We start from the raw sequence: 24,595 nt of genomic DNA on the forward strand, positions 1-24,595 counted from the left end.
TTTTTTTTTTAATGTCTCTTGTGAACAAGGATTCAGTTGAATAAGCTGGAATGTTCAGCAGTGCATATTCGGACAGAAGTGAAGACATTTTTGTTTTTTTTAAATGCTGAATACAGTTAATTTTTATACTTACACAAGGTAATTGTTTTAATATAATTCCTCGAAACAAACTATGCTCTTATACATGGTAGCCCTTGATGTTAGTACACCATGTACTTTGTGTCAAGATTTGTAAGACTCTGTACTCGACCAAAGAATAACCACACTACCCTTCATGTGAACTCATTGTTTGTGAAATCGGATCATTTATCACTTATATTGTAGTCACATTGATTTGTATACAAGACGCTGTGATCCTTCTGTGAATACCCCGGTATATCACTTTGTGATAGTTTCTAATAAGGTGTGTATATTGTGTGACCAGTATTAGAAGTTTTGTTTGGTGCATATAAACATTCATAAGAGTATCACTGTAGAAACCCAAAACCATTCCCTGTGGCTCTAGTTTCACCTTCACACATATATGCAGGTTACGATAATCACTGGTCCAAGTCTCATTCCGTGTGTACACTCTACACTCTCCATTTGGTATACCATATCTCAGAGACCAAATCATTAGCTGTGTCACTAGTAAAAATCATTTATTTTGATGTCACTTGAGGAAGCTTATTTTTCTTTTTCATCTGAGTCTAAACGACACGACAGTAGTAGTTACAAGTTTTGACTCTGAGATGTTATTGCTTGAAGATGAGGGAGTTGTACATCGGGTACTGATTTCCAAACTAGTTCAGGAATATGAGGAATACAGTATAAGGTACAATGTAACAGTGGGATAATATACAATGGTGGCTATATTCATCCCTGTGCATTAGTCATAAGAAGATATTTGAGTGGAAATTCGTGAGAGAAACGATCTGTATATAGAGAAGCTGAGGATATTGCACATAAGGTAAGAATTGTTGACTGTTTTCCTTTCCAAAAATGATGATTCCAATTTTTGAATGTTCTCAAATATAGGAGTAAGTACACATACATGTACTTGTATATTCTGAAGATTTAATGAACATCCAATTTATGATGTACACTATGCAAATCACAACTGTGTTATCAACATGTTTCTATGTTATGAACTTTGATGGTATGTTGAGAATGTAGTCAGTGTTAGTTTAGTTCATGTAAATTCACTGCTGCTAGGAGAGGAGAAAACCTAATGTTAGAAAATACTGAGTGCGCTGACGTTTTTGTGGTGGTTTTATCTTCGTGAGTTTGACAAATAGGCTCTTGATCACAAGAATAACAACAAAATATCAACCCTGCACGCAATGTCCCAGGCCAGCACACTAGCATTACGATAGCAAATGTCTACCGGTAGTGCAGCCCCGATGCTGTGCTATTGGGGGCCCCCTGCTCAAATCACTGGAATACAGGTACTTTTTTTTTTTTTTTGCTGAGAGATTTGATTGCATTTCAAACAATTTTTGGGGGGAGCAAAATAGTTTTGTGAACTCCCTCTCTTCTGAATATTTCTGTTGTGTGCTATTTTTTTATAATTATCTTGATATGGAAAAACCACAAAGCTGGAAATTAACAGCTTGTAAAAATGTTCCATCAGCTTCCATTTGCGATCTCTGTGCGCGAAAATGTCGGCTTGTACAGTAGGTGGTGGAGGGGCGTTTTCAGATTTGATGCCTCCTCCTCCCAGCAGTGTTTCTCCCTAGTGATCACATGTTTTTTCTTCCAGCTAACGTTCTCCCCCTCTTGCATGAGAGATGAGCGCATTCGTGTTCGGGATGCAAAAGTGGATTATCGAAGCTGATTACTAAGCCCCATCCCATCAGCATTTTGATGCTCCCTGCACCAAGCAGTCTTGCTTTTTAAAGGAATGTATGCTGGATGAGAATGTATCACAGAGCATTTTACAGAGCATTTTGTGTGAACAATAGTAAAGATGGGTTCTGTTGCAATTTATGTGTAGTTGGGATCATGTAAGATTTGAAAACCCTCTGTCAGAGAATGTATGGCTGATAATCTTTCACCTTCAGAAATTTAATTTTCTGTCATACTTCCACTGCACTGATATGTGAACAATCATCCAGTGACTATTTGAATGATCTCTTAACATCCTAGTAACTTGTGTTTAGATGGGTTTATGTTTTTTATACCTTGAAATCTTATTATTCTTACCTTTGGTGTATTTGTCCCATCTGATTATAATCATTTACTGGTAGTTTTTTTTTTTTTCCTGATAAGGAAGCATGACATATTTGCTCTGTAGGGACAACAGAAACTGAGAAAAAAAAAGAAGGTATATCACTGGAGCAAAACTTTAATATGTGTATGTATGCATATGTGTGAATGTGTGTGTACGTGTGTGTGTGTGTGTGTGTGTGTTTATGTAAGTGATTGTGGTATTTCAATGCCTGCATGCATATTTTCATATTGCATAATTACATGCATTATTAGTTCATTCTTGCTCCACATTCCAAGAGCAATAACTCGCAAGTCATGATGAAATCAAACGCATAAAGTGAGCTCTTGTGCAAGCGCAAATGAAAATTAATGTTATCGATATGAATGCAAGTGCGTGGTAAGTCTAATTTGTGGATACTTGTGTATCCATGTGCTCTGTTTTAAGGAGTGTACACTAAAGCTTGCTTAAAAAGCAAAAAGAGCAAAGAAAGAAAAGTGCATTATCACTGTGCTGTATTGAGAAGCCTATTATCCAACGCACAGTTGTGAATGATCCTTTAAGTGATTGGTATCGGTGTGTGTGTGTGTGTGTGTGTGTGTGTGTGTGTGTGTGTGTGTGTGCTATCTGCATACTGTTCAAACTCACTCCGTACTATGCCAAGGAATCTTCCATAAGTTCTATTTGCATAGTGTCTTGTTTCTGAAATTCAGATAGCTATGGCGCATATTGAAAAAGAAAAAGAAGCGCTGAGGCGTAGTTTCCTGCACAGACCCAAACTTTTAATATGCTCATCTTTTGTTAGCATTTTTGTTCCCCTTTTTACAGCTTTTAATACCATGAGGGAAAATTAATCTTAATAGAATAAAAAGGTCAGTGTTTCTGGTCATAGATTTTCATCTTTTGTGAGGGGAAGGAGGAGTACTTTGTCCTTTACTTAGTGGAAGTTATGTATCTACGTTCTTGCAACTTTTGTTCAAAATGATGGATTAAAAAAAAATGTTTTAGTTTCTCTGATAAATTTTGCTTGGAGCTGTTTGTTTACATCAATTACAATGGCTGTATTGGCCAGTTGTCCCTATCATGTGCTTTGAAGCTAACATTCTCTGTTTTATTTTGAATAACCAATGATTTGAAATATATATGTGATTATCAATTAAGTGATGTTTGGTGTTATGTGCAATGTCTATGATGTTGTGAAGGTGTAAATGTATGTAAATATGATGATAAATATTTCACCTAATTCATTGCTCGTTATTACTCTTCACCTGGTGTATGTTCAGTTTCTGACCCTTTAAATCCATGGTTTATTGTTTTTACTCTAACAAATGCATAATGTTTGAGTGAATGTAAAATCAAAAACATTTTTTCTTTCATGATGCTTTTAACTTCTGTGTTTTGTTTAAAGTCATTCAATTGAAATGTTATCATGCAAATGAAGTTACATCTTGTATCCATTTGGCCTTAACTGTGTTTCCCCTTATCACACCATCCATCATACGGATCAAACTATATCTTAACAATGTAGTGTTGTACGGTATCCATTGTTGGCATGGATTGTAGAAGTCTGAAATGGAGACTAGTGAAACCTGGTCTTCCGTGTGTACATAGTTCATAACCATAATCAATCAAGTCATATTTACCAGGCAGCGGTGTAACTTTATATCAAGGAAGTCTCCGAATGGAGAGGCCCCATCGCTTGAAAATGGCTTGCCCGGCCCTTTTAGCGCAGAAATTTATGTCCTGGGCAAGCTAGGCATACCTTGACTGGGGATGATGGGTAAAGAAAGGTGATCAAATTATGATAAAAATCAGAGAGAGGCTTGAAAAGATTCATTCTTGATGCATTATTTTGTTTTATGCATGCAAGAGTTAAACTCTGTATTAAAGACTACAGCAAGAAAGGTATTGTCTTATATTTCATTCAGCAACGTGACAGGTTCATATCACGAGTATTGTGCTCACATATTTATTCCTTGGCTGAATAGCAGAGGAACTAGTCACAAATTACCATTACATGTCTTTAATAGTATAGCAGTCACAATATTTGATTTGGTGCTGTGATTTGCTTTTGTGGTATCATGTTTATTAGCTTTTTTTTTCATATTCAAATTCTGTTCAGCTTCAAATTACTCTGACTTTGCAAATATGTTTGTTGACTTAACAAATAGGAGAAGTACAGATGTATTTGTGAAATGTCAGTAGATGCCTTAAACTTCAATAGTCTGACAGTCTAGGTGGTCTAGTACTGTCTGTGGTCTTGTCTGTATCTTAACCCACTGAGGACGAGTCCCGAGTATACTTGGGCAAGTGTCTTGGGAAATGGGTGTTGTAGCAAAATCAGCCCGTCCTCAACGGGTTAAGTGGAATGTGAAATTCCAAGGAATGAACCATGAGCAAATGTTTTCCATGTGCTCCCACCAACTTATTCCTTTTTCCATTTTTTTTTCCATGCACAATGGAAGATTTTTGTGCATAATCAATCTCCACAATAAATGTAATCAACATCTCTTCATGCTTTACAATCTGATCAAGACATCTATACAGTCAAACCTGTCGATAGCGGCCACCCAAGGGAAACAAAAAAATTGGCCGTTATAGACAGGTGGCCGATATAGACAGGTTATCCAACTATATGTGTGCATTGCCTATGCATGTACATGTATCATCACTGTATACATCGCATAGGTATAATATGTACTTAGTGTACATGTACATGTGTCCGTATGCACACGTGTGTTTCATGCATTGAACAGTGCCGGTGTTCATGAATTGTTGCATATACATTATAGTAGCATGTTGTACAGTCGTGAAGAAAGCTTAACACTAGTGCATTATTATGACTGAACAAGTGACGATTGCAGCGGTGGCGATCACTGAAAGTTGCCCATGAATGTCTGGCACGGCCACAAGTCAGAAAAACACGCTGAATTACCGGCTCTGTGGCCGCTATAGACAGGTTAAAATCTACCGCGGGAAACAAAATTTGTGGCCGCTGGCGGCGTTAGACAGGTGGCCGCTATACACAGGGTCTTTAACAGGGCTTTTCTCTCGGGGGGATTTTTCAGTGGCCGCTATAGACAGGTGGCCGCTATAGACAGGTGGCTGCTAAGGCAGGTTTGACTGTATTTGTCTTTGTTATTACTGTTTTTTTCTTGAATAAAAAGAACAAACTTTTTTATGTTAAATACTTGCTGCAAAGCATTTGGTTTTCTGGTCTCAAACATTATGATCAAGGTCACATCTTCTTATATTGCGTGTCATGTCATATTGCTGAAGCTAATGCATTTTTTTTTGGGAGGGGTAGGGATGATAGAAGTGCTTCATTGTGACTATTATTTCTTCCATCATGCTCGTTGCCATGACTACAGATTGACAGTCTCCAAGAGCAGCTGAAGGAGCGAGAGGGCCAGACGACGTCGCTGCGGGAACGTATCACCTCGCTGCAGGCGGACCGGAGCAGCTCGGACAGCGCTGTCTCCAGCCTGGAGGACGCCCTCATAGACAAGGAGCGGTCAATCGAGAAGCTGCGGGCAGAGAGGGAGAGGGAGGCAGTCGAGCGGCAGGAGGCCGTAGGGAGGCTGACCAGGCAATCGGAGGACCTCCGCGGGCAGGTGGAGCAGCTGCAGAAGAGTGTGTCGGAGAAGGAGGTGGGTCGGAGGCGGGTCACATGGAGATTGGTCGTGGGTCGCTCATTGGTTGGGCACGGGTCACATGTGCGTTGGTCTAGGATCAGTCATGGGTTGTTCATGGGCCTAATGTGGGTTGGTCTAGGGTTGGCAGTGGCTTAAAGACATGGGTCAAACATGGTCTGTATGCAGGTCAGGTAGGCCTGTGGATTGATCATGTATTGGCTGAGGTTCAATAGGAGGGTCAACTATGGAACATTTATGCTGCATATCAAGGGATGGCTAATAGAGGGATAATCTGAACCCACTAAGAAAGATATACTATCTGACTTGAAATAGTGACCTTACATATTTTGATTTTGACTGTGAACTGAAAATTAACTTTGAGTGGAATAAATGTGGTATTGACTTGGACACCTCATTTTATGTGGCCTTTATATTTGTGTTTTCATATCATGGTCAAACCAACTTAAAAAAAAATAGAGAAATGTATTCAAATTATGAGCACTGTAATGGGATCAAATGTATGAAAAACATGGAAGCAATGCTGCAAATTATTGATCTAATACCTTGCTTGAAACATCTGAAATTTTAGCACAAATTTTGGGATCCTCTCTTGTAAAGAATGAGCAATTGAATTTGATATTAAAAACAAAAATGATAAAAGATGAAATTTTAACCTAATACTTTTGGGGGTTCTGTATTGTGGAGCGTGGCAATTGAATTTCACATTGATATCAACCAGTGTCGGCCAACCATGCTTTTTGGAGTGTGCCGCGAGTCATTGGGAGCTCTCTTCAATAAAAGCGCCTTGGTCTACGGGAAGGAGGATTAGGGTGTGATACATACAGAGACATGGAGAAGATGGAATGATAAGAAATGTTTAGACATGGAAGGGAAGGCAATCAGGTTATGAGACAGAGGAATCGGTATCGGGCGGATTCCGAAAGGAGGTGCAGGTGGATCAAGCCCTCTGTAGATTAGGCCCGAGTGACATATTAAACCTTGATGAAAGTGAGACTGCAAAGAGAGAGAGAGGGAGTCAAACTCCCTTCTCCCGACATTTGCAGATCCCGTGGTCGGTGGGGAAAAGGTCAAGGAGAAAGGAGAAGCCTGGTGAATCAAGACGCTGACACCGGGGCTTAGAGAAAGAAGTGTAACTGGCGGTCTGGCCATGCCAGCAGTGTCAAGGCTGTGGGCACCCAATACAAACCCTTTAAGTGTGTAATTACAGAAACTTTGCTGTGTAACAATTAGCAACAACAACAACAACAAAACACTGGTGCCTGCGTTAAAGGGCATAAGAATGTGACACAGTCAAGACACACCTGTAAGATGGTTTAAAACAGAGATTGTGTTTTCGTGCATCACGTGTGCATTCTGTATAGATGAAGATGAGAAGGTGAGATGAAAAATGAAAGGATGGTATGAATGTGCAATACAGTGGTGGAGAAGGTGGTATGAAAAACGAAGGGTTTTGAGATATTATACAGTGAGAACAAGGATATACAAGGTCGCACCCTTTTATCCCCCCCCCCCCACACCATCTATCCCTACCCCCACCATCTATCCCTACCCCCACCTTCTCCTGTTTGCAGGCATCCTTCATGGACCTCAAAGAGCATGCATCCACGCTGGCTTCAGGAGCTCTCAAGAAGGACTCCAGGATCACCACCTTGGAGATCCAGCTCGCCCAGAAGACAGAGGAACTCAACCAAGTGGAGACAGAACTGAAAAAGGTGATTAGTGTGTCCCAGCCCCCCCCCCCCCACCCCAAAAAAGAAAAGAAATATTTATATGAAAGCAAGGATGACCAAGTTTCTGCATTTGTCCGCCTTTGAAACTGTCTTGATCTCTTTGGTTTAAATCCACTCATAGCCGGATATAGGGTGTAATTGTTTCTGTGTATGTGTGTGTGTGCACATGAGTTTGTTTATTGTGTGTGTCTGTATGTGTGTATGTCTGTGTTTGTGTGTGTATGTGTGTGCAGTGCATCTTTCTCTTTGATATCACAGACTCTACCCCATGATGCCGTGGTTTCCAGTCATCAAAGAAATGTACCAAAAGCTGTCCCTTTTGTCAATACGCCCAAAGGAGAGTACATAGTCATATGAAATGGCTTGTATGTGTGTGCTTAAATCCTGTTGGTTAAAAAGAAAAAAAGTAAAAACAAAAACAAAAACAGTAAAGATACTGATAAACATCCACCAAATTGTAGTCAAGGTTTGCCGTAGCAACCAATGACATAAATAGTCATGACAAGGAGCAAATCTGTTTTCTACAGCTGATTTGCTTGCAAATGAGAATCTTGATTGAAGGAATCATTCCGAATGGCACATTACCAGGGCGCATAGATGCTCTGTGGGGGATGTGCCACATCGCATTTGGACCACCTCTTTCAGATTAAAACCTGTAATTGATTAAAAGGTTTGTGTCGGGACCTGAAACATTCTAGGTAAACAGGAGATAGAATTGGAAGAGATACCACCCATGCATGTGTATTTACTTGCACTGGTGCATATATGTAGAGAGGGTGACTGTTCTGGTTGAATTTACCTGGTATTTGATATCAAGATGTAGCAGTGGAATATAATCACTTATACAAAGATTAAGCATTTTATAATGCAGGATATTTTTATTTTACATTTGCAATCTGCAATTGCAATTTGTTAACAGAAAACCTTAACAGAATGAAAATACATTTGGTGCAGAAGAAAGGACTCTACATTATAGCAGTCCTAAATTTAGTATTATTTCCAGCATTTTTTTTTCCTTTGGGGGGAGGGGGGCTACCACATTAAAGTATTAATTCATGATTTTTTGGGAAAAAAGAGACAATGTGTTAGCTTCCTTGAACTTGACAGAAGCGATAAGATCATTTCATACAGCCCACCCACACTACTTCAGCCACCCATGCTCGTAGCATGTCCAAATCCTCTGATCATTATGAAGAGTGCCCTCTTTAGTTTGTTTGTGGTTAGTCAGTTGTCCCCATTTTGTCTGGAAAACTGAACCAGTGTGTGGAGTTTTTGCAGTATTTGCAGTATTTGCAGTGAAGTACCCACCTGGTAGTGACAGAGGCCCAGACCCATAATTACTGCAGCCTTCCCCCTTCCCCCTTGAGTTTGATTTGCATGTCGTGAAGAGTAGTTGGTCAAATGGTTCATTATTACCTCAGAATTTGCAGCATGGAGGTCGTTTTTTTTTTAATTGAAAAAAGAAAAAAGAAAAAAAAAGAGAAGATGAGGCTGGGGCCTGTTACGTTGAGTTGTACAATCATTCCTAAGTTTAATTCAATTGATCTTAGGGACAATTTTGGGATCAATCAATCTGCAGAATTTAGGATCTGTTTCACTAAGCCATTTGGGAACAATATCTTGCCACATTGTGGAATACATTTTGAAAGTCTATGTATCCTTCCTGACTAGATCTGATCTGAATGTATCCCAAATGTGGGTTAATTTTTAGGGTCAATACAGTTCCCATGTTGGGGAAACAGGGCCCAAGTGGGCTACAAAGTTTAATCTTTCAGCAGCTGTTAAATATTACTGAAATTATGTCTGAAAGGAAATGCTACAGGCATCTAAAAAAACAACCACCTTTGTCATCTGACTTATGTAACTTAAGGGAACTCCTCAAAAGTACTGTTGGGAATACAAGTAACTTTTCCATTTGTCTTGAGATTTATTCAAATTTGCATGGGTTTGCCTTTTTATTCTAAAACCTGTGTGACAGATAACTGTGGTGTCAGGATCAAATTCCCTTCAAAATCTCATCATGGCTTTGCAGTGACAAGAAAATCACAGGATGTTGAATAGTTTTGTAATGAGAAAGGACCTTCTTCTAAGACACCCCTTTTAACCTTGTTTCATACATGCTACGGTATTTTATAGGAGATTAGCTTTGAGTGTTGTAGTTCAAAGACATAGTCCATTTTTGTTCAGTTTGCCAAACTAAAGCCAAATGCCCACTGTGTGATATGCGCCTGTGAATTAACACGGCTTTGGATCTGTGTGAATCACACCAGTTTGCCACAAGTCAACCCAGTGTCATGCAATCGAGGCCAATCTGTGCGTGCTCACCACGCGATTCTGCTCGTGCTCAACTGGAGCTGGAGGTAGCCAAGTTTGTGAATGTATCAGACACCAGGCGATCGCTACCAACACCACCCTTACGGACGGCAGTTATGGTAATCAGTTGCGGCCGTTGGGTGCCCACTACGCAATTTCTCCACGGATCATAGAAGCTCGCTTCCAATCTGGCAAGACCTTGCTAAATAGCTAGGTGCATATCGCACAGTGGGCATTTGGCTTAAGCTGTCATGTGTGAAACCGATCCCTGTTTGTTTTCTTTTCACTGTGTTTTTGTTGGTGTGTGTGTTCGTGTGAGTAATTTCATCCACATTCACCCGTTTCCATCCCATTTCTCCATGCTAACTCATAGACTCAGCGAAAACTACAAGCTGTAAGTATTCCACCGGGCATGTATTGTGGTTTTGTGTGGCAGCTTATGGGCATGCTTTATGTCGCTTCACTCCACCGGAATATCACGGTCAATCCTATGCAACCTCCCTTTGCTTGTTTCGGCGTGTTTAAATGTGCATGTTAGTGACCAGTAGTGACCTGGACCATTTGTCTTTTGGTCTTTTTCCTTTGTCCTTGGTAATTTTAGCCAGTCATTTCTGGTATTATTATCATTATTCTTTTTTTTATGTTTAAGTTTGAATTGATTTAGATGACTGGATTTGCAAAAGTTGAGCAGAAATTATTTGCTCTTAATTTTAAGTAAAGCAGGTATCAAGGAAATTTGAATCCATAAGCATTATCTTTTTATCACAGAGTTTGTATTGTCAACCTCTGTAGTTTGAATTTTATTTTTGCTCTCTGTTGAATCTTTTGGAGGATCCAGATTCTGCAAATGAAAAAAATATATATTTTCCGCTGCCAGCATTTAAAAAACTTCTGCTTTTAAAACGGGCAAAGTCAGCAGAATTTATGTATTTTCTTGGTTATTTGGGCCCCCGAGATCTCAGCCGTTGATTGCGCGATTGTGGCAAATATCAGCACGCTCGCTACCCATTATATAAACTCCAAGAATGAATCATTAATTTTTCCCAAAATATGGTCGTTTTTCTAAATTATGCTTATTATGCTAATTCATGCAAAATATTTGTTTTTTGTGCATCAAAATTTAATTTTTAAATCCCTAAATAAAGCTTCAAATGGGCTAATTTTTCTTTTGTCTGAATATTCTTTGTAGTATAATTAACGCATTTACGTGAAAAAAATTGCAGTCTGTATTAAAATGAATTTCGTAAATATTATATTTTTTCTTGTGTATTTCTCTTTTTTATACATTATGTACTTCTTTGTTGTTTATTATTTCTTTTTAGCTATAGAATAATAGATGATAACCAAAAGGGATGTTATCTGAGAAAAACAAGGAAAAAATTCATCTGACACTTCTTGCAAAACCTTTACATTGTACATGAGAAGGTCATTGTGAGGGAAAAATGTGAGGGAAAAATTCATGAAATTTCAGCAAAAAAGAAGTTTCCATGAAAATTATCATTAAGAAAGTTCCCCACCCCCCAAATGAAAGAGAAATTACATATTCATAGAAAAGGACTAACGGTGTTAAGTTTTCTTACTTAATGATGGGTCCCCACTGTCGTGCGATACGCATGCCACAATTGGCAATATAGCTGATCATAATTTTATGTTTATCACAGTTTGCGCCATGAATGAATTTCTCTTAATCATGGAGTAGTCATGCTGATTGTATCAGGTCTTGAGGTCAGTCCTGGCAGCCATGTTGATCGTAGAAAAATTTTGGACCGTTCAAAAAATTTTCTATGATAAGCGTGACTGCCATGACTGACCTCAAGATCTTTTAAGATCCGATGAGATCACCACAATCACTCCACGATTTCAGTTGGTAAAATTGGGATATAAGTAGACATAAGCAAAAATTTCACGATCATGGCATGGGTAGTGGGTTGCACAACAGTGGGAACCCAGCATTACCAACCATATTCAATGCTTGAAGGCAAGCAAGAGTCCAGTCATCCTAAATCTCAAGTCATATTACAAGGATATGGTTCACATTTATTTACATGTGTGAAAGTGACATTATGTACATATGCATTGTGTATCCTTCTTGTATATTTGTAGCATGTGTGTGTGTTTCCTTGTAATAACTTTAAGCTGACAATTGCCACAATCCTTGTTAGACCCTTTGTCAGTAAGAAGCAAATGCTAATCTGGCTACTGTTGGAAGATATCGTGCCCTAAAGGAGGAGAATTGTGCTAGATAATGTCTCCCACTCAAGCTTAAAATCTTCATTGGGTCCACAAAGCCCCACCCCCCCCCCCCAAAAAAAAAGAAGAAAAAAAAAAAAGAACTAGACTTGGAATTTGTCAACACTGACAAATTAGGTGATCCGATTTTTTTTTAATCGATGATTCGAGTGCTGATCGCAATAGGCATGACCATACAGGCTTCATCTGTGTTTAATGACATTGACCGTGTGATGTTTTAATTCTCATTTAGAAAAGAGAGTCAGGTCTGCCATCTTTGGTACCAAATTCGGTATACACTACAACGAAGATACAGAATGAAACATTTATGACCTTTGACCCTAATTTACCTACCCAAGATGGTGTTCGATCAAGTAGTTGTTATCTTATAATAATGTACGTGACATGAACTAAACATGTGCAAAATATGGGGGTAATAGGGAATATCTTTCTTGAGTTATTGCAAAGAAAGTTGCAGAAAGAAAGAAACATGAAAATACATCGAAGCTAAGCTTTAATTTTAGCGAAGTTTTTCGACGTGATTTCGATGTCGTATGAAAAAGAGTGGGCAAAGAAACGATAGCGCAGCTTTAATTTCAACCAAGTTTTTTAACATGATCCCGACATCGTATGAAACAACGAAGGGCACACTACGATAGCCTAAAGTCTCAGCTACAACATATTAAAATCTGGGAGAAATTCACCGAAAGGTAAGTGAGATAGTGCTCGATAAAGACAATCATGTCAATTTTCACATCTAGACAAATTTCCTCCCATAGAGTTAACACGTCATAACGAAGATAGAGAAAAAAGTACACATGACCTTTGACCTCACTTTGCACAGACAAGATGGCATCTGACCAAAAAGTGGTTATCTTGTGAAATGATCCTTGTAACATGGTCTTTCGTGTGCAAAATATGGGAAAGATAGGACATGTATTCACCAAGATACAGGTTGAAAAATTTATGACCTTTGACCCTAATTTACATACCCAAGATGGTGTCTGATCAAGTAGTTGTTATTTTATGAAATAATGTACGTGACATGAACTAAACATGTGCAAAATATGGGCGTGATAGGGGCTGTTTTTCTTGAGTTATTGCAAAGAAAGTTGCAGAAAGAAAGTAACATGAAAATACATCGAAGCTAAGCTTTAATTTTTGCGAAGTTTTTCGACGTGATTTCGATGTCGCATGAAAAAGAGTGGGCAAAGAAACGATAGCGCAAAGTCTCAGCTACAACATATTAAAATCTGGGAGAAATTCACAGAAGAGTAAGTGAGCTAGTGTTCGATAAAGACCGTCATGTCAATTTTCATTTCCAGAAAAATTCCCTCCCATAGAGATAACACGTAAACTGGTTAAATTTGACAAGGTTACATTATATCTATTTTCACGAGGTGAAGACATCATCCGATTAAAACTTTGATTAAAGAAAACTTAAAGAGTATCACATTGGCTACAACATACTAAAATCTGGAAGAAATTCACCGAAGGGTAATTGAGCTAGTCGTCGATAAAGACAATCATGTCAATTTTCACATCTAGAAAAATTCCCTCCCATAGAGATAACACGTCATAATGAAGATAAAGAAAGAAGTACATATGACCTTTGACCCTACTTTGAACAGACAAGATGGCGTCTGAGCAAAAAGTGGTTATTTTGTGAAATGATTCTTGTAACATGGTCTTTACGTATGCAAAATATGGGAAAGATAAGACATGTATTCACCAAGATACAGGATGAAACATTTTTGACATTTGACCCTAATTTACATACCCAAGAAGGTGCCCGATCAAGTAGTTGTTATTTTATAAAATAATGTACGTGACATAAACTAAACATGTGCAAAATATTGGGCTGATAGAGCTTGTTTTTCTTGAGTTATTGCAAAGAAAGTTGCAGAAAGAAAGGAATATGAAAATACATGGAAGATAAGCTTTAATTTCAACCAAGTTTTTGGGCATGATGCCGACTCCGTATGAAAAAACGAAGGGCACATTTACGATAGCCCAAAGTCTCAGCTACAACATACTAAAATATGAAAGAAATTCACCGAAGCATAAGTGAGCTAGTGCTCGATAAAGATAGTCATGTCAGTTTTCATTTCCAGAAAACCTGCACTCCCATAGAGATAACACGTAAACTGGTCAAATTTAACAATGTTACTTTTAATCCCTTTTTACGAGGTGATGCCGTCATCCAATCAAATTGTTGTTATTATATATCTGAAAGACCATTTAATAAGCTACAACATATTGAAATTTGGACGAAAATCAACTAAAGAATAAGTGAAATATGCTTGAATGAACTTGAAATTTGATGACGTCATTTTGAAAATTTACTTTTTAAAATTCATTAAGAAATTTGATATCTTTTTATCATTTTTTCAGCATCGCCAACCCATGAAATGACATGTACAACTCATCAGCTTTCAGAATATGTAAAGAAAATGGGGGGTCACCGTCCATCCTGACGAGTAAAATCGGATTCAAAATTGGCGGTTTTTTTGCATTGTTGCACTGTATATCGCCATTGACGCGCGCGCGGAATTTCAACTTTGACGGGCCCGTATGACGTCATATTGAGTCGGATCGACTTGAAACTTGGTAGAAATATTCCTTGACATTTTACGCATCCGATAAGTGTGAAAAAACGGGGAATTTCTATTGCGTATGAGCTGTACGTGCGTATATGTGCGCGCGCGTACGCGTCCGTCCAATTTTTTCAATTTTTCAAAAAATGCTCCAAATGGTCTGAAACGTGTGCAAAAAAAATTTGAGCTCGATTTGAGCATACAAATATTTTAACGCGCGCGTACGCGCACGTTTTAAGAGAAAATATGAATTTTGAGAATATGAGTAAAATGCGCATAACTTGAAATGTATGTGACGTAAATTTCATTGAAAAATTCCATTCCATTAATGAGATATGAATGAAAATGTGTTTTCATATAATGACGTCATAGTGACGTCACGGTCGACTGATCACAGTGATACATAAAATTTGTCGTCTTTGGGACATGATACATATATGGTATGAGTTTGAAATTGATACTCTGAGAACTTTTTGAGTAAGTAGATACACAACTTTTGTCCAGAAATAAGAAGAACCAACAAAGAATCCGTACAAATACAGAAGGTGATCCGAGAGGATACTCGGATCACCTAAAAAGAAAAAGATGTAAGGTACCTGTTAATCACAATTCAGGAATTTTCACAATGTCAGTTGTTTGGGATGTCTTGTTAATGTACAAAATGTGATCATTGAATAACTTCTACAATAATCAGTGGTACATTGTACAGGTTGACATATATTCCTGATGATATTACTGTGAGCTCAACTCATGCATGCCAACATACACAAGCATACGATGGGACATACATGTATACAGAATGAAAGTGGTACTGGGTGAGCAGTTATAAAATAACATGTATTGTACTAAGACTTGTCAGAAAGAATTTGCAACAATTTAAGGCTTTTTCACTTGTAAATACATTGTACCTACTTTTTTTTGCCCTCAACTCAAATTCAATTTCCAGGGCCTTTCATTCTCAAATTCAATATTCAGGGTGAAGATGTTCATTGAAGCAGCATTTTCCCTGTAGAAAGATTATTTCATGTATATATAATACCACTATATTAGATGCATGTGTCTGTCTTTGTGTATTGTGGCAATTTACTGCTCGTAGCATGTCGACTGATCCTGTGTGTTTTTATAGTGCCTGTGATGACGTCAGTACCGGACTCCCAACTGTTCACTCTTGGCCTTTTTTCTTAAAGTAGGCCTTGAGACTTGTTTTTAAACAAATAGCGAGCTGGTTGTTCTCTCCCCCCCTCTCTCTCTCTCTTTCTTTTTTTTTGTCCTTCTCTTTCTCTTTTTTTTTGTCCTCCTCTTTCTCATCCACTATAAAAAGAAAACAAGATTTTCTCTGAAGTCTGGAGTCATTGGCCCGAATTCATGAAGGTGGTACAAATGAAACCATGGTTTAATCCATGGACAAAAACCATGGAGCTCCAAGTGTCGCACGGAATATTTCGTTACGAAATTGGTCATTTCGTCGACAAAATGACCGTTTTGTTCAAAAATTATCATTTCGTGGATGAAATGTTCATTTAGTTACAAAATGTTGTCATTTCGTTTCAAAATAATCATTTCATCGATTAAATGACTGATTTCGTAATGAAATATTCCAAGCGACCATGGTTTTTGTCCATGGTATAAACCATGGTCTCATTTGTACCACCTTTGTGAATTTGGGCCATAAGGTCTGACATCATCACTTGTCTTTGTGCATCATGCCAAAAACCAACTTTACCTTCCCCTTCCTTTTGCATGGAAGAATTCCTATGATAATATCTTACCATAGGATTAACAAGTCTGAGCAATTATCAATCTTCTTTGCAGGATTTTTAACAGTTGCCATGGCAATTATCATTATTGTAAATCATTTTCGTCCTTTGTATTGACATGCCCTATGTTGTGATGCACTGCGACGCAGATGTGATGCTCGAAGGAGCCAGAAGAAGAATGTTTTTCAGAAAGAACAGAATTAGTTGATGCAGTGTGAACATATCTGACAGGGCTTTGATTCTTTTGTACCTCTGTCCTGTCATGTTTGAGTTGGCAGTAGAGCGTAGGTGAAGCTATCAAGTTTGCTGTTGCTTTGCCGTGCTTACAAGGCAAGAGTTCGCTGTCACCTACATGTAATTGACTACATGTCTATGCGGGGGAGCGAGCAGATGAAGGTTTTTTTTTTAGTTTTAATTCAACAGCCTGCATTCAATCATTGAGAATGTGATGATGGCGGTGAGATGAGAGGAGAGGAATTTGCAAGTGTGATGAGTGCCTGGGAGAAAAGGAGACGGTGGTGATGCAGTATCGCATTGGACTATGTTGCCATGGTAACGGGAGGGCATCATCCTGTGCATACAGGTGTTCAGGTTTGGAAAGCTCAGGCTTGTAGCCTCATGACAGGCTATCATTGCGTGATTCATGTCAATGACTATAATTGTGACGAATGCCCTGGGCCCCATTTTCTAAAACTTGTTATCAGTAACAAGTTACGATAGTTGTAACAAGCTATTGAAATCCTTGCATCTGATTGGCTAAGGGCAAATTTGCTGTGTTACTGATAACAAGTTTTGTAAAACGGGACCCTGGACTGCTGCAACAAAGAGTTGACACATTCAAAGATGGTACAAGTGATGGTACATGATGCAAATGTACCCAATATGATTCCTGTGGTGGCAGTATGATTATGTGGTCAAGCAGTAATACAGTGATTTGGTAGGACTGCAATTTTTTCTTTAGTGATGTCTATGATGGGGGTAATATTCTATTTTATGTGAATTACTTTTTTTTAAATCCTTATTTGATGTTGGGTTGATCTAGAATTCATGTCATGATTAAAAAGGAAAAAAAAAGATATGTTCATGGATAAAGACAACATCACTTCTTATTGCAGGCCTATTGTCACTGTTTGTGTTCAGACCACAAATTTCCTGCAAATATACACAATTAGCATGATTTTCCCATGCTCTATTGCCTCACTGTGCCTCAAAGTAAAAATTCATGTTTACATTAACTGTGATAAAAAGAGTAATTTCAAGCAAATAGAAGAATGGAAATTTAGTGAAGATCAGACAGAAAGTTATAATATTATGGAAATTTGAATTTATATACTTTGTCCAGGTCATTGTTGTCAGTTACTGTCTCATATGCAGATAATATGCGGTGATGTCATCCAAGTCCTCAGTTTGTGTGTTTACAGATTTTCCTTGTATTTATTACATTTTTTTGAATTTTGTGAATTTCAGAATAAAAAAAAAAGATAATGCTTTACACATCAGAATGTTGCAGAGTTGTAGTTGTAACCAGTAGGTAATGATAACTTTCTGATGTGAAAGGGGCCAGGAATGGTTGAGCTATTGAGACAAAAAGAATGATTTTCATAGTACATTTGAGTACAAACCAGTGGAGGAGTTGTAAGATTGTGATATCATCACCACATCTAATTTGTGCATGTATGATTATGACCAACATTAATGTTTGTTAAAAGACAAGTAAAACTTTAAAATTCTGTATTCTCTCTCTTTTTGTTTAATTTGGTTGATGAAACTTTCGCTGTTCTCTTTGTTTGACTTGACTTTTGTCATTTCCCCATCCTCTGAAGGTATGTAACTAAGGGATCGTAACTGTAGTCCACGCTTAACTGCAGTCACCAATCTATGGAAAAATTCGTAGCAGAAATGGCTCAGATGATGACGTCATTTATAGAGCTTTTGAAAGCTTGTGAACTCTGATTTAACATCTCATGGTCCGTTGCCTCACTTCCTGTCATTATAGAGATCAGTGGTTTGGATTGGCAGTCACTTTTTTTGTGTTTATATGTTTACATTTGCAACTAAAGGAATAAGTCTATGTGACATTGAATAATGCTATATGCCTATGTATCTCACTGTAGTCCCATCCATAGGTTTATGAGTTAGACCACACTAATCCACAGCTATCTATCAGTATCCATTCAATTGCTGTATTACGTTGTTCGTCCCCCCACACAGCTGAAGGAGGAGCGGGAGGCGGCCGAGAACAAAGAGATCAAGGAGCTGCAGGGATCCGTGTCTGCGCTGAAGGAGGAGGTGAGGAAGTCGCAGGCAGAGGTCGACAGGCTCCTGGAGATCATGAAGGAGATGGAGGGGGAGAAGAACGACAAGGAGAAGCGCATCAAGGACCTGGAGGGGTAAGAGGGACTGGGCGGGGCCGGGCGGGGCAGGGTGGCGCAGAGTGTGGTGTGCTAGTCTCGCCAAACTGGGATCACTGTCTTAGTTTCTCGGGCCTGTAGCTAAACACTTGACCTTAGGAATGAGGTTTATAACAATTAAAGTGGACTTTAAACGTTATTAGGACGTTTTGATTAACTTGTACCACAACTGTTAGACATGGCTTTATTCATAGGCTGGAGCAATTTGGACTTTAAAAGGGGAGGAGAGGTGGTAGATATGACCCCAACAAGGATTAATGTCTGATTGGTTGGTTGATGACAAAGGTACATACAAATATATCAAACAGTAGGAATCGGGTTAATAGTTGAGATAGGGAGATTTTAGCAATTAATTAAGAGCATGAAATTGTTCAACTTGTATTGCAGTAGTGGTAAACACTTGGGTTGTTCATGGTAGTGTGGACTTGAGCAATATGAGAATCTTGGAGTGGGGTCATTTGGCCTGCCAGGCAAGGGTCAGTGTCATTCAGTCATTCAAGTGGAATTCAAGACCTAGAAGAATTTAGTGACTTGTAAAAGGATGTTAAAATATGCAGCAAGTTAGAAGTGGATTTTGTTTCTGCGTAGCAAATCAGCATCACCAGTTACTCAGTGACTGTTATTTCTCAGTCTTGTACGCACTTCACGTTTGTCAAGAAGCATCTGGGACTTTTCTTTTAGATCCCTTGTCACATAAAACATAGAAAAGAAAACTTGTGTCTGTAGAAGAAGACATGAAATTGGAGTCCCACACATCAGAGGTCCATGTTCTTGAAGGTATTATTTCATGACATATAGAGATTATTTCACAACTTACTATAAGTAAATCATGAAGTTAGAAATTGATGTATTATTTTCAACATAAGCAGGGCTGTGAACTACCACTTAAAATGCCAATATATGAATAAACCCATTGTCACATAATGGTCTTCAGAAGAAAAAGGTGGTTAAGGTATCTTACAAATGAAGCATTCCTGTAGGAAGGATAGAAAAATATGTATTGCATGGAGAAGAGAAGCTAGATACAGATATCTAGATAAGTGAGAGATTGTGATTCTGGGAAAAAGAGAGAAAAAAAAAGTGAGATAATCATGAGGGGATAAAAAAGGGGTAGAAATAAACAAGAAAGGAAGGGAGGGAGGCAAAAAAAAAGATTGATGTATTCATACTGCCCCTCCAGGTACGTGAGAGGGCGTTGCAAGTACAATTGTAGTCTGAAAACCCAGAGGTATGCAAAATTGTGAGAAACTTTGGCAGTAGTGCTCAATCTCCTCCATGGAATCTCTGTCTCTTTTGAATCATTGAGAGGATGAAATATTTATCAGCTAAAGCTCAGAACACAATTCATTTCAAATTTGATGTTGTTGGTGGGGTTTTTTTTCCTCCTGAAAATCTAGTGGAACGTTGTGGAATGTGACTTCCCATCCCCCCAAAAAGGAACACCATGAGATAAAACAAAGTCACGTCTTTTCATATACTCACGTAGACGGAGGAATTACCTGATGAGGGACGAGTGTGAAGGGGATGAGGATATAAATGGTCACATGATCTATTTTTCGGGAGAGTGTATGTCATCATTTGTAATGAAGATATGGAAAGTATTGAAAGTGAAAGGCTCAGTATGTGCGGAAAGAATGATGTTGTAGGATAGGTTTTCAGGGGAGGGCATGCGATGTGAACCAGACCTCCTTGAGTGATGAGGATTAGAAGATTAGCTGGTGATGGATCAGGAGAAAGAGGAACGGGTGGAGAAAGAGAGGATTGGGGGAAGGAATGAACAAGACATGATGCACAGCTACTGGAGTTGTGTGAGGGTGGGAACGTATTACAATCAGCATTAACAGGAGCAGGGAATACTACAGAACTATGTCACTGAGATGTCATATGGAATAACATGGGACTACATGTCTAAGCTTCTGAGAGCCATTGGAGAAATTCTGCTTTTGTAAACAGACACGAAGCTGCGAATCACATAATTTAGATGCATTTAATGGAAGCTAAGGAATTTCTTAGATAGTACATATACTGTAGGTCCCGATCATGAGAGAGTCATAACCCACACATGTAAGAGATCTCACTTTATTCATTCACTGCAAAGAGCAAGGGGAAGTGGTTCACATCAAGTACATAAAACTAGACCCCAAGGAAGACCAGTTAGTGCAGCTGGATATGCGCTATCCACCCATCTTCTCCTGATGGAAAATGAAACAAACAAATGCTCAGGAGAGATAAAGGTTAAAGACTTTTATGGACATGATACATGCAGATGAAGAGGCGCAATGGACAAAGGGAAGGAAGCGTAGAACCATGAATGGATGACAGGGATATGGGAAGATGACTCTCCCAATGGAAATGGGGATTAAGCATCTTAAGAGATGATGATCAAGGGATCCCAAAGTTTTATAGAAACTCTTGATCCTACAGTTGATGATAGCACCAGGACCCATAGAACATATGTAATTAATTAAATGGGGGTATATAAAAGACAGTTATTACGTATGTAGAATCTCTCAATACAAAGGAATATATTCTACCAGAGTTTCCAAACCCCATGAACATAGTAGCATTTAACATGTTTGTTCACATCCACCTAATGCTAATGGTCTACGTGATGTATCTAATAGTAGGGTTGAAATTTTCTAGCCCTAATGCATTTTCATGCCTTCTTTTGGCCTCCGTGTTCCCTTTACAAATGTAATTGCACTTCCTAGGCTAATGCAGTACAAACTAATTAATGTCAATACTGTAAAGCATTTTTTTTTTGTTGACTTCATTGCAATTAGAAGTAATCAACAACTTACTCTTAAAGGACTCTGGCATTGAATGGTAACATGCTTGCATTAAAGATATAACAATGTTGGTTTTTTTTTTCTTTCTTTTTGAATGAAATTTCAAGTTTTTGATATAAATGTTGTATGCCTAACATGAGTGTCATTAATTTCCATGTACTGGTAGTGTTTACCTTAATTTACCAAGGTTTGTAGATTGTCATGAATTAGTGTGCATGCTGTGAAGCAATGCAGAAATATGTAGAAACATATAGGAAACATGAATATATGTCTCTGCCCCTTGTTAATTGCAACTGTAATGCTTTTTCATTCAAAGTCCACATACCATGTTTTCTTCTCCTTTTATTTTATTTTATCTTTTTGAAAATCCAGGTTAAGTTACGATGTGTAACCCAGAAGACTGAAATACCTCCCCCCCCCCAAAAAAAAAAAAAAAAAACCAACACAACAACAACAACAAAAAAAAAACCAAAAAACAAAACTGCATAATCCCATTTCAGATTAAATGAATAGCTGGTTTGATTTTGGTTGGGAATTGTATTGAATGTTGACAGAGTTTATAATTCTGCTGTGCAATGTTTGTCCAATGTATAGTGGCCTCAATGGTAAAACAAGAACAGTTTTTACATTCTATGTAGTTGATGTCCTGTTTTGAAAGAATGTTAGATTCTTACGTTGTGCCTTGAACTATGTATGATAGATTGAGAATTTATTTGATATCTCAAGCACTGAAATATGTTGATTTTATCTTATTTTCTGTGGCATATTTTGTCATTTTATGCCTGCCAAGAGAAAGAAAAATGAAAAAATGTAACTATTGATATCAATGCAAAAATAATAGTCGTATGTATTTTATTTATTTATTTATTTATTTTTTTTTTTTTGGGGGGGGACACCAATGTAAGCTGATTGTGTGAGACACTGTGTGTACAGGCGACAAACATGAATACTGCCATCTATTGGCCTGCATATTGAGAATTATAACCCCCCCCCCCCTTGCTCCTACAACAGTAACCCCACTAACAGTTCAGGTGTAATAATGAAGTAACTTGGAATGATGGTAGATGAACTTTGAGGAGCGCTTGGGGATCAGGAATGACTGACTGCATTTTCCGATTGCTCAGAATAATGTTGAGCCCCCCCCCCCCTCCCCACCCTACCCCCATGAAGCAAACAGAGTTTGTGTTTATTCCACATTCCTCTGGGGATTCCTCCAACTTACCACAGCCCTGTGCATCACAAATTACCACAATGTTCTTGTTATTATTATTACTATCATTTTTTTTTTGCTTCCTGCTAACCTCTTAACTCTTTCAGCATAATAAGAAAGCATTGCCCAGGGTGAGTGACTTGACGGTCGTTGACTCCGTGACCTTGTGACACCAGTCTGCATGAGTGCTCGTTTGCTGCCTCCGACAATTTTCCCCACATTTTTTCCTTTTTATTAATCCCTTTGTATGACTTATGATTTGTGGACGATTTGCTTTCCCGTTTTGCCACGTCTTGTCTGTAACCGCCTGTTCATAAAAAAAAAGAAAAAGAAGAATGTTGTTTGTGATCACTGTGTAAATACTTTCATCAAACTTTTCGTGTATGTTCACATGTGAAACTGACATGCATAGTTTTCTTTTATTTGAAAAGTCTTGATATTTGGAGACTTGCTTTTGGCACGTAAAGAATTGCATCATGATTAATCAGTCTGTATGTGTACTCAAGCATGATCCTTTGATACATATACATACATGAGTATACAATAATGTACACACCCATATGACCCAATCATAGCATGCTTACCATTAGTTTCACCTATCTCATAAAGGAGATTTATTATCATTACGATCATGTATATTTCAAACATATTAAAAAACATATAAAGATCATGTGCAGTTAACTGCCTTTCATCTGATGCTGTTGCTGTAGTCTTTTTTTTTTAAACTGTTGATATTTGTAGTGATCAGTTTTGATGCTGTGCTCTTGTGGCTATATGATATCCACATTCTTTTTCTTTTTTTTTGTAACTTGTCACTCATTGTAATGGTAAAGTTCAAATTTATTGACAGAGTCAATCACAACTGTGTGAAACCCCTTCAAGAATACTGTTATTTATTACTATTATTATTATCTTTATTATTTGCAAAATATCTCCACCATTTTTATTAACAAATCAGTTGATTTCAGCCATGAACTGATTTCAGTTATGTTAAAGCACAATAATTGCATCACATCTGAACCCCTCAATTTGTAAAAAAGCAAACTTTTTGGTGTGATGATGATATGTAGATAAAGCTTATAGATGCCAAGTAAATATTCATTCGAATTAGAGATGATTGAAATTTGCTCTGAAAACTGCCAAACACCATCCTCTAAGGCCCTGCTTCTCAACAGGTGGGCTGTGATGTTGACCGAAAATAGAATGAAAAAAAAAAGAAAGATTATTGTTTGATCTGCCTGGGCCTCAAAAAACATAGAAAGAATTGTAGGAGCCAAAGTGGACCTCAGGTTGCAAAAAGGTTGAGAAGTGTGACTCTAAGATATATCACAAGTGTTATTGTAACCAGGAGATGACAATTAAAAAGGTGACGAGCAAAGCTGAGACTCTTTTTTGTAGGGACAAGATGATTGAAAACAAAACAGAACAGAGGAGAACAGAACAAAACAGAACAAACCAAAACAAAACAAAACAAAGCAAAACAAACCTGAGTGTGATCACATATTTGCATGTGAATAAGTGCTTTGTGTTGTTGTGTTTTTTCTTTCATGAGTGATGTTTTATGTAATGTGCAAGTGTAATCTTCTTCCATACAATGTATATGTCTCCATAGTCAAGGTAGATGTGTACATCGTATGTGGACAAAAAGCTTTCACAAAAATCCTTTAGGGTTTCACTTCTTGTGTCTTGTGCATAATGTGTGTACAAATGGTCTC

General features: G+C 38.0%; 1 protein-coding gene across 3 annotated transcripts in view; it reads left to right on the top strand.

Annotated features, from left to right (window-relative positions):
• Nucleotides 1-24,595, top strand: part of LOC140246271 (ELKS/Rab6-interacting/CAST family member 1-like) — a 125,692-nt gene that overhangs the window by 56,113 nt on the left and 44,984 nt on the right. For 2 of the 3 annotated variants that reach the window (XM_072325734.1, XM_072325733.1), the window contains exons 6-8: nucleotides 5,560-5,838; nucleotides 7,416-7,556; nucleotides 18,682-18,860. In XM_072325734.1, the coding sequence (XP_072181835.1) occupies nucleotides 5,560-5,838; nucleotides 7,416-7,556; nucleotides 18,682-18,860 (599 nt within the window). The remainder of the gene's footprint in view (nucleotides 1-5,559; nucleotides 5,839-7,415; nucleotides 7,557-18,681; nucleotides 18,861-24,595) is intronic. The other variant, XM_072325735.1, reaches the window with a different exon arrangement.

Source organism: Diadema setosum, chromosome 2, assembly GCF_964275005.1.
Source record: "Diadema setosum chromosome 2, eeDiaSeto1, whole genome shotgun sequence".
Classification (NCBI taxonomy): domain Eukaryota; kingdom Metazoa; phylum Echinodermata; class Echinoidea; order Diadematoida; family Diadematidae; genus Diadema; species Diadema setosum.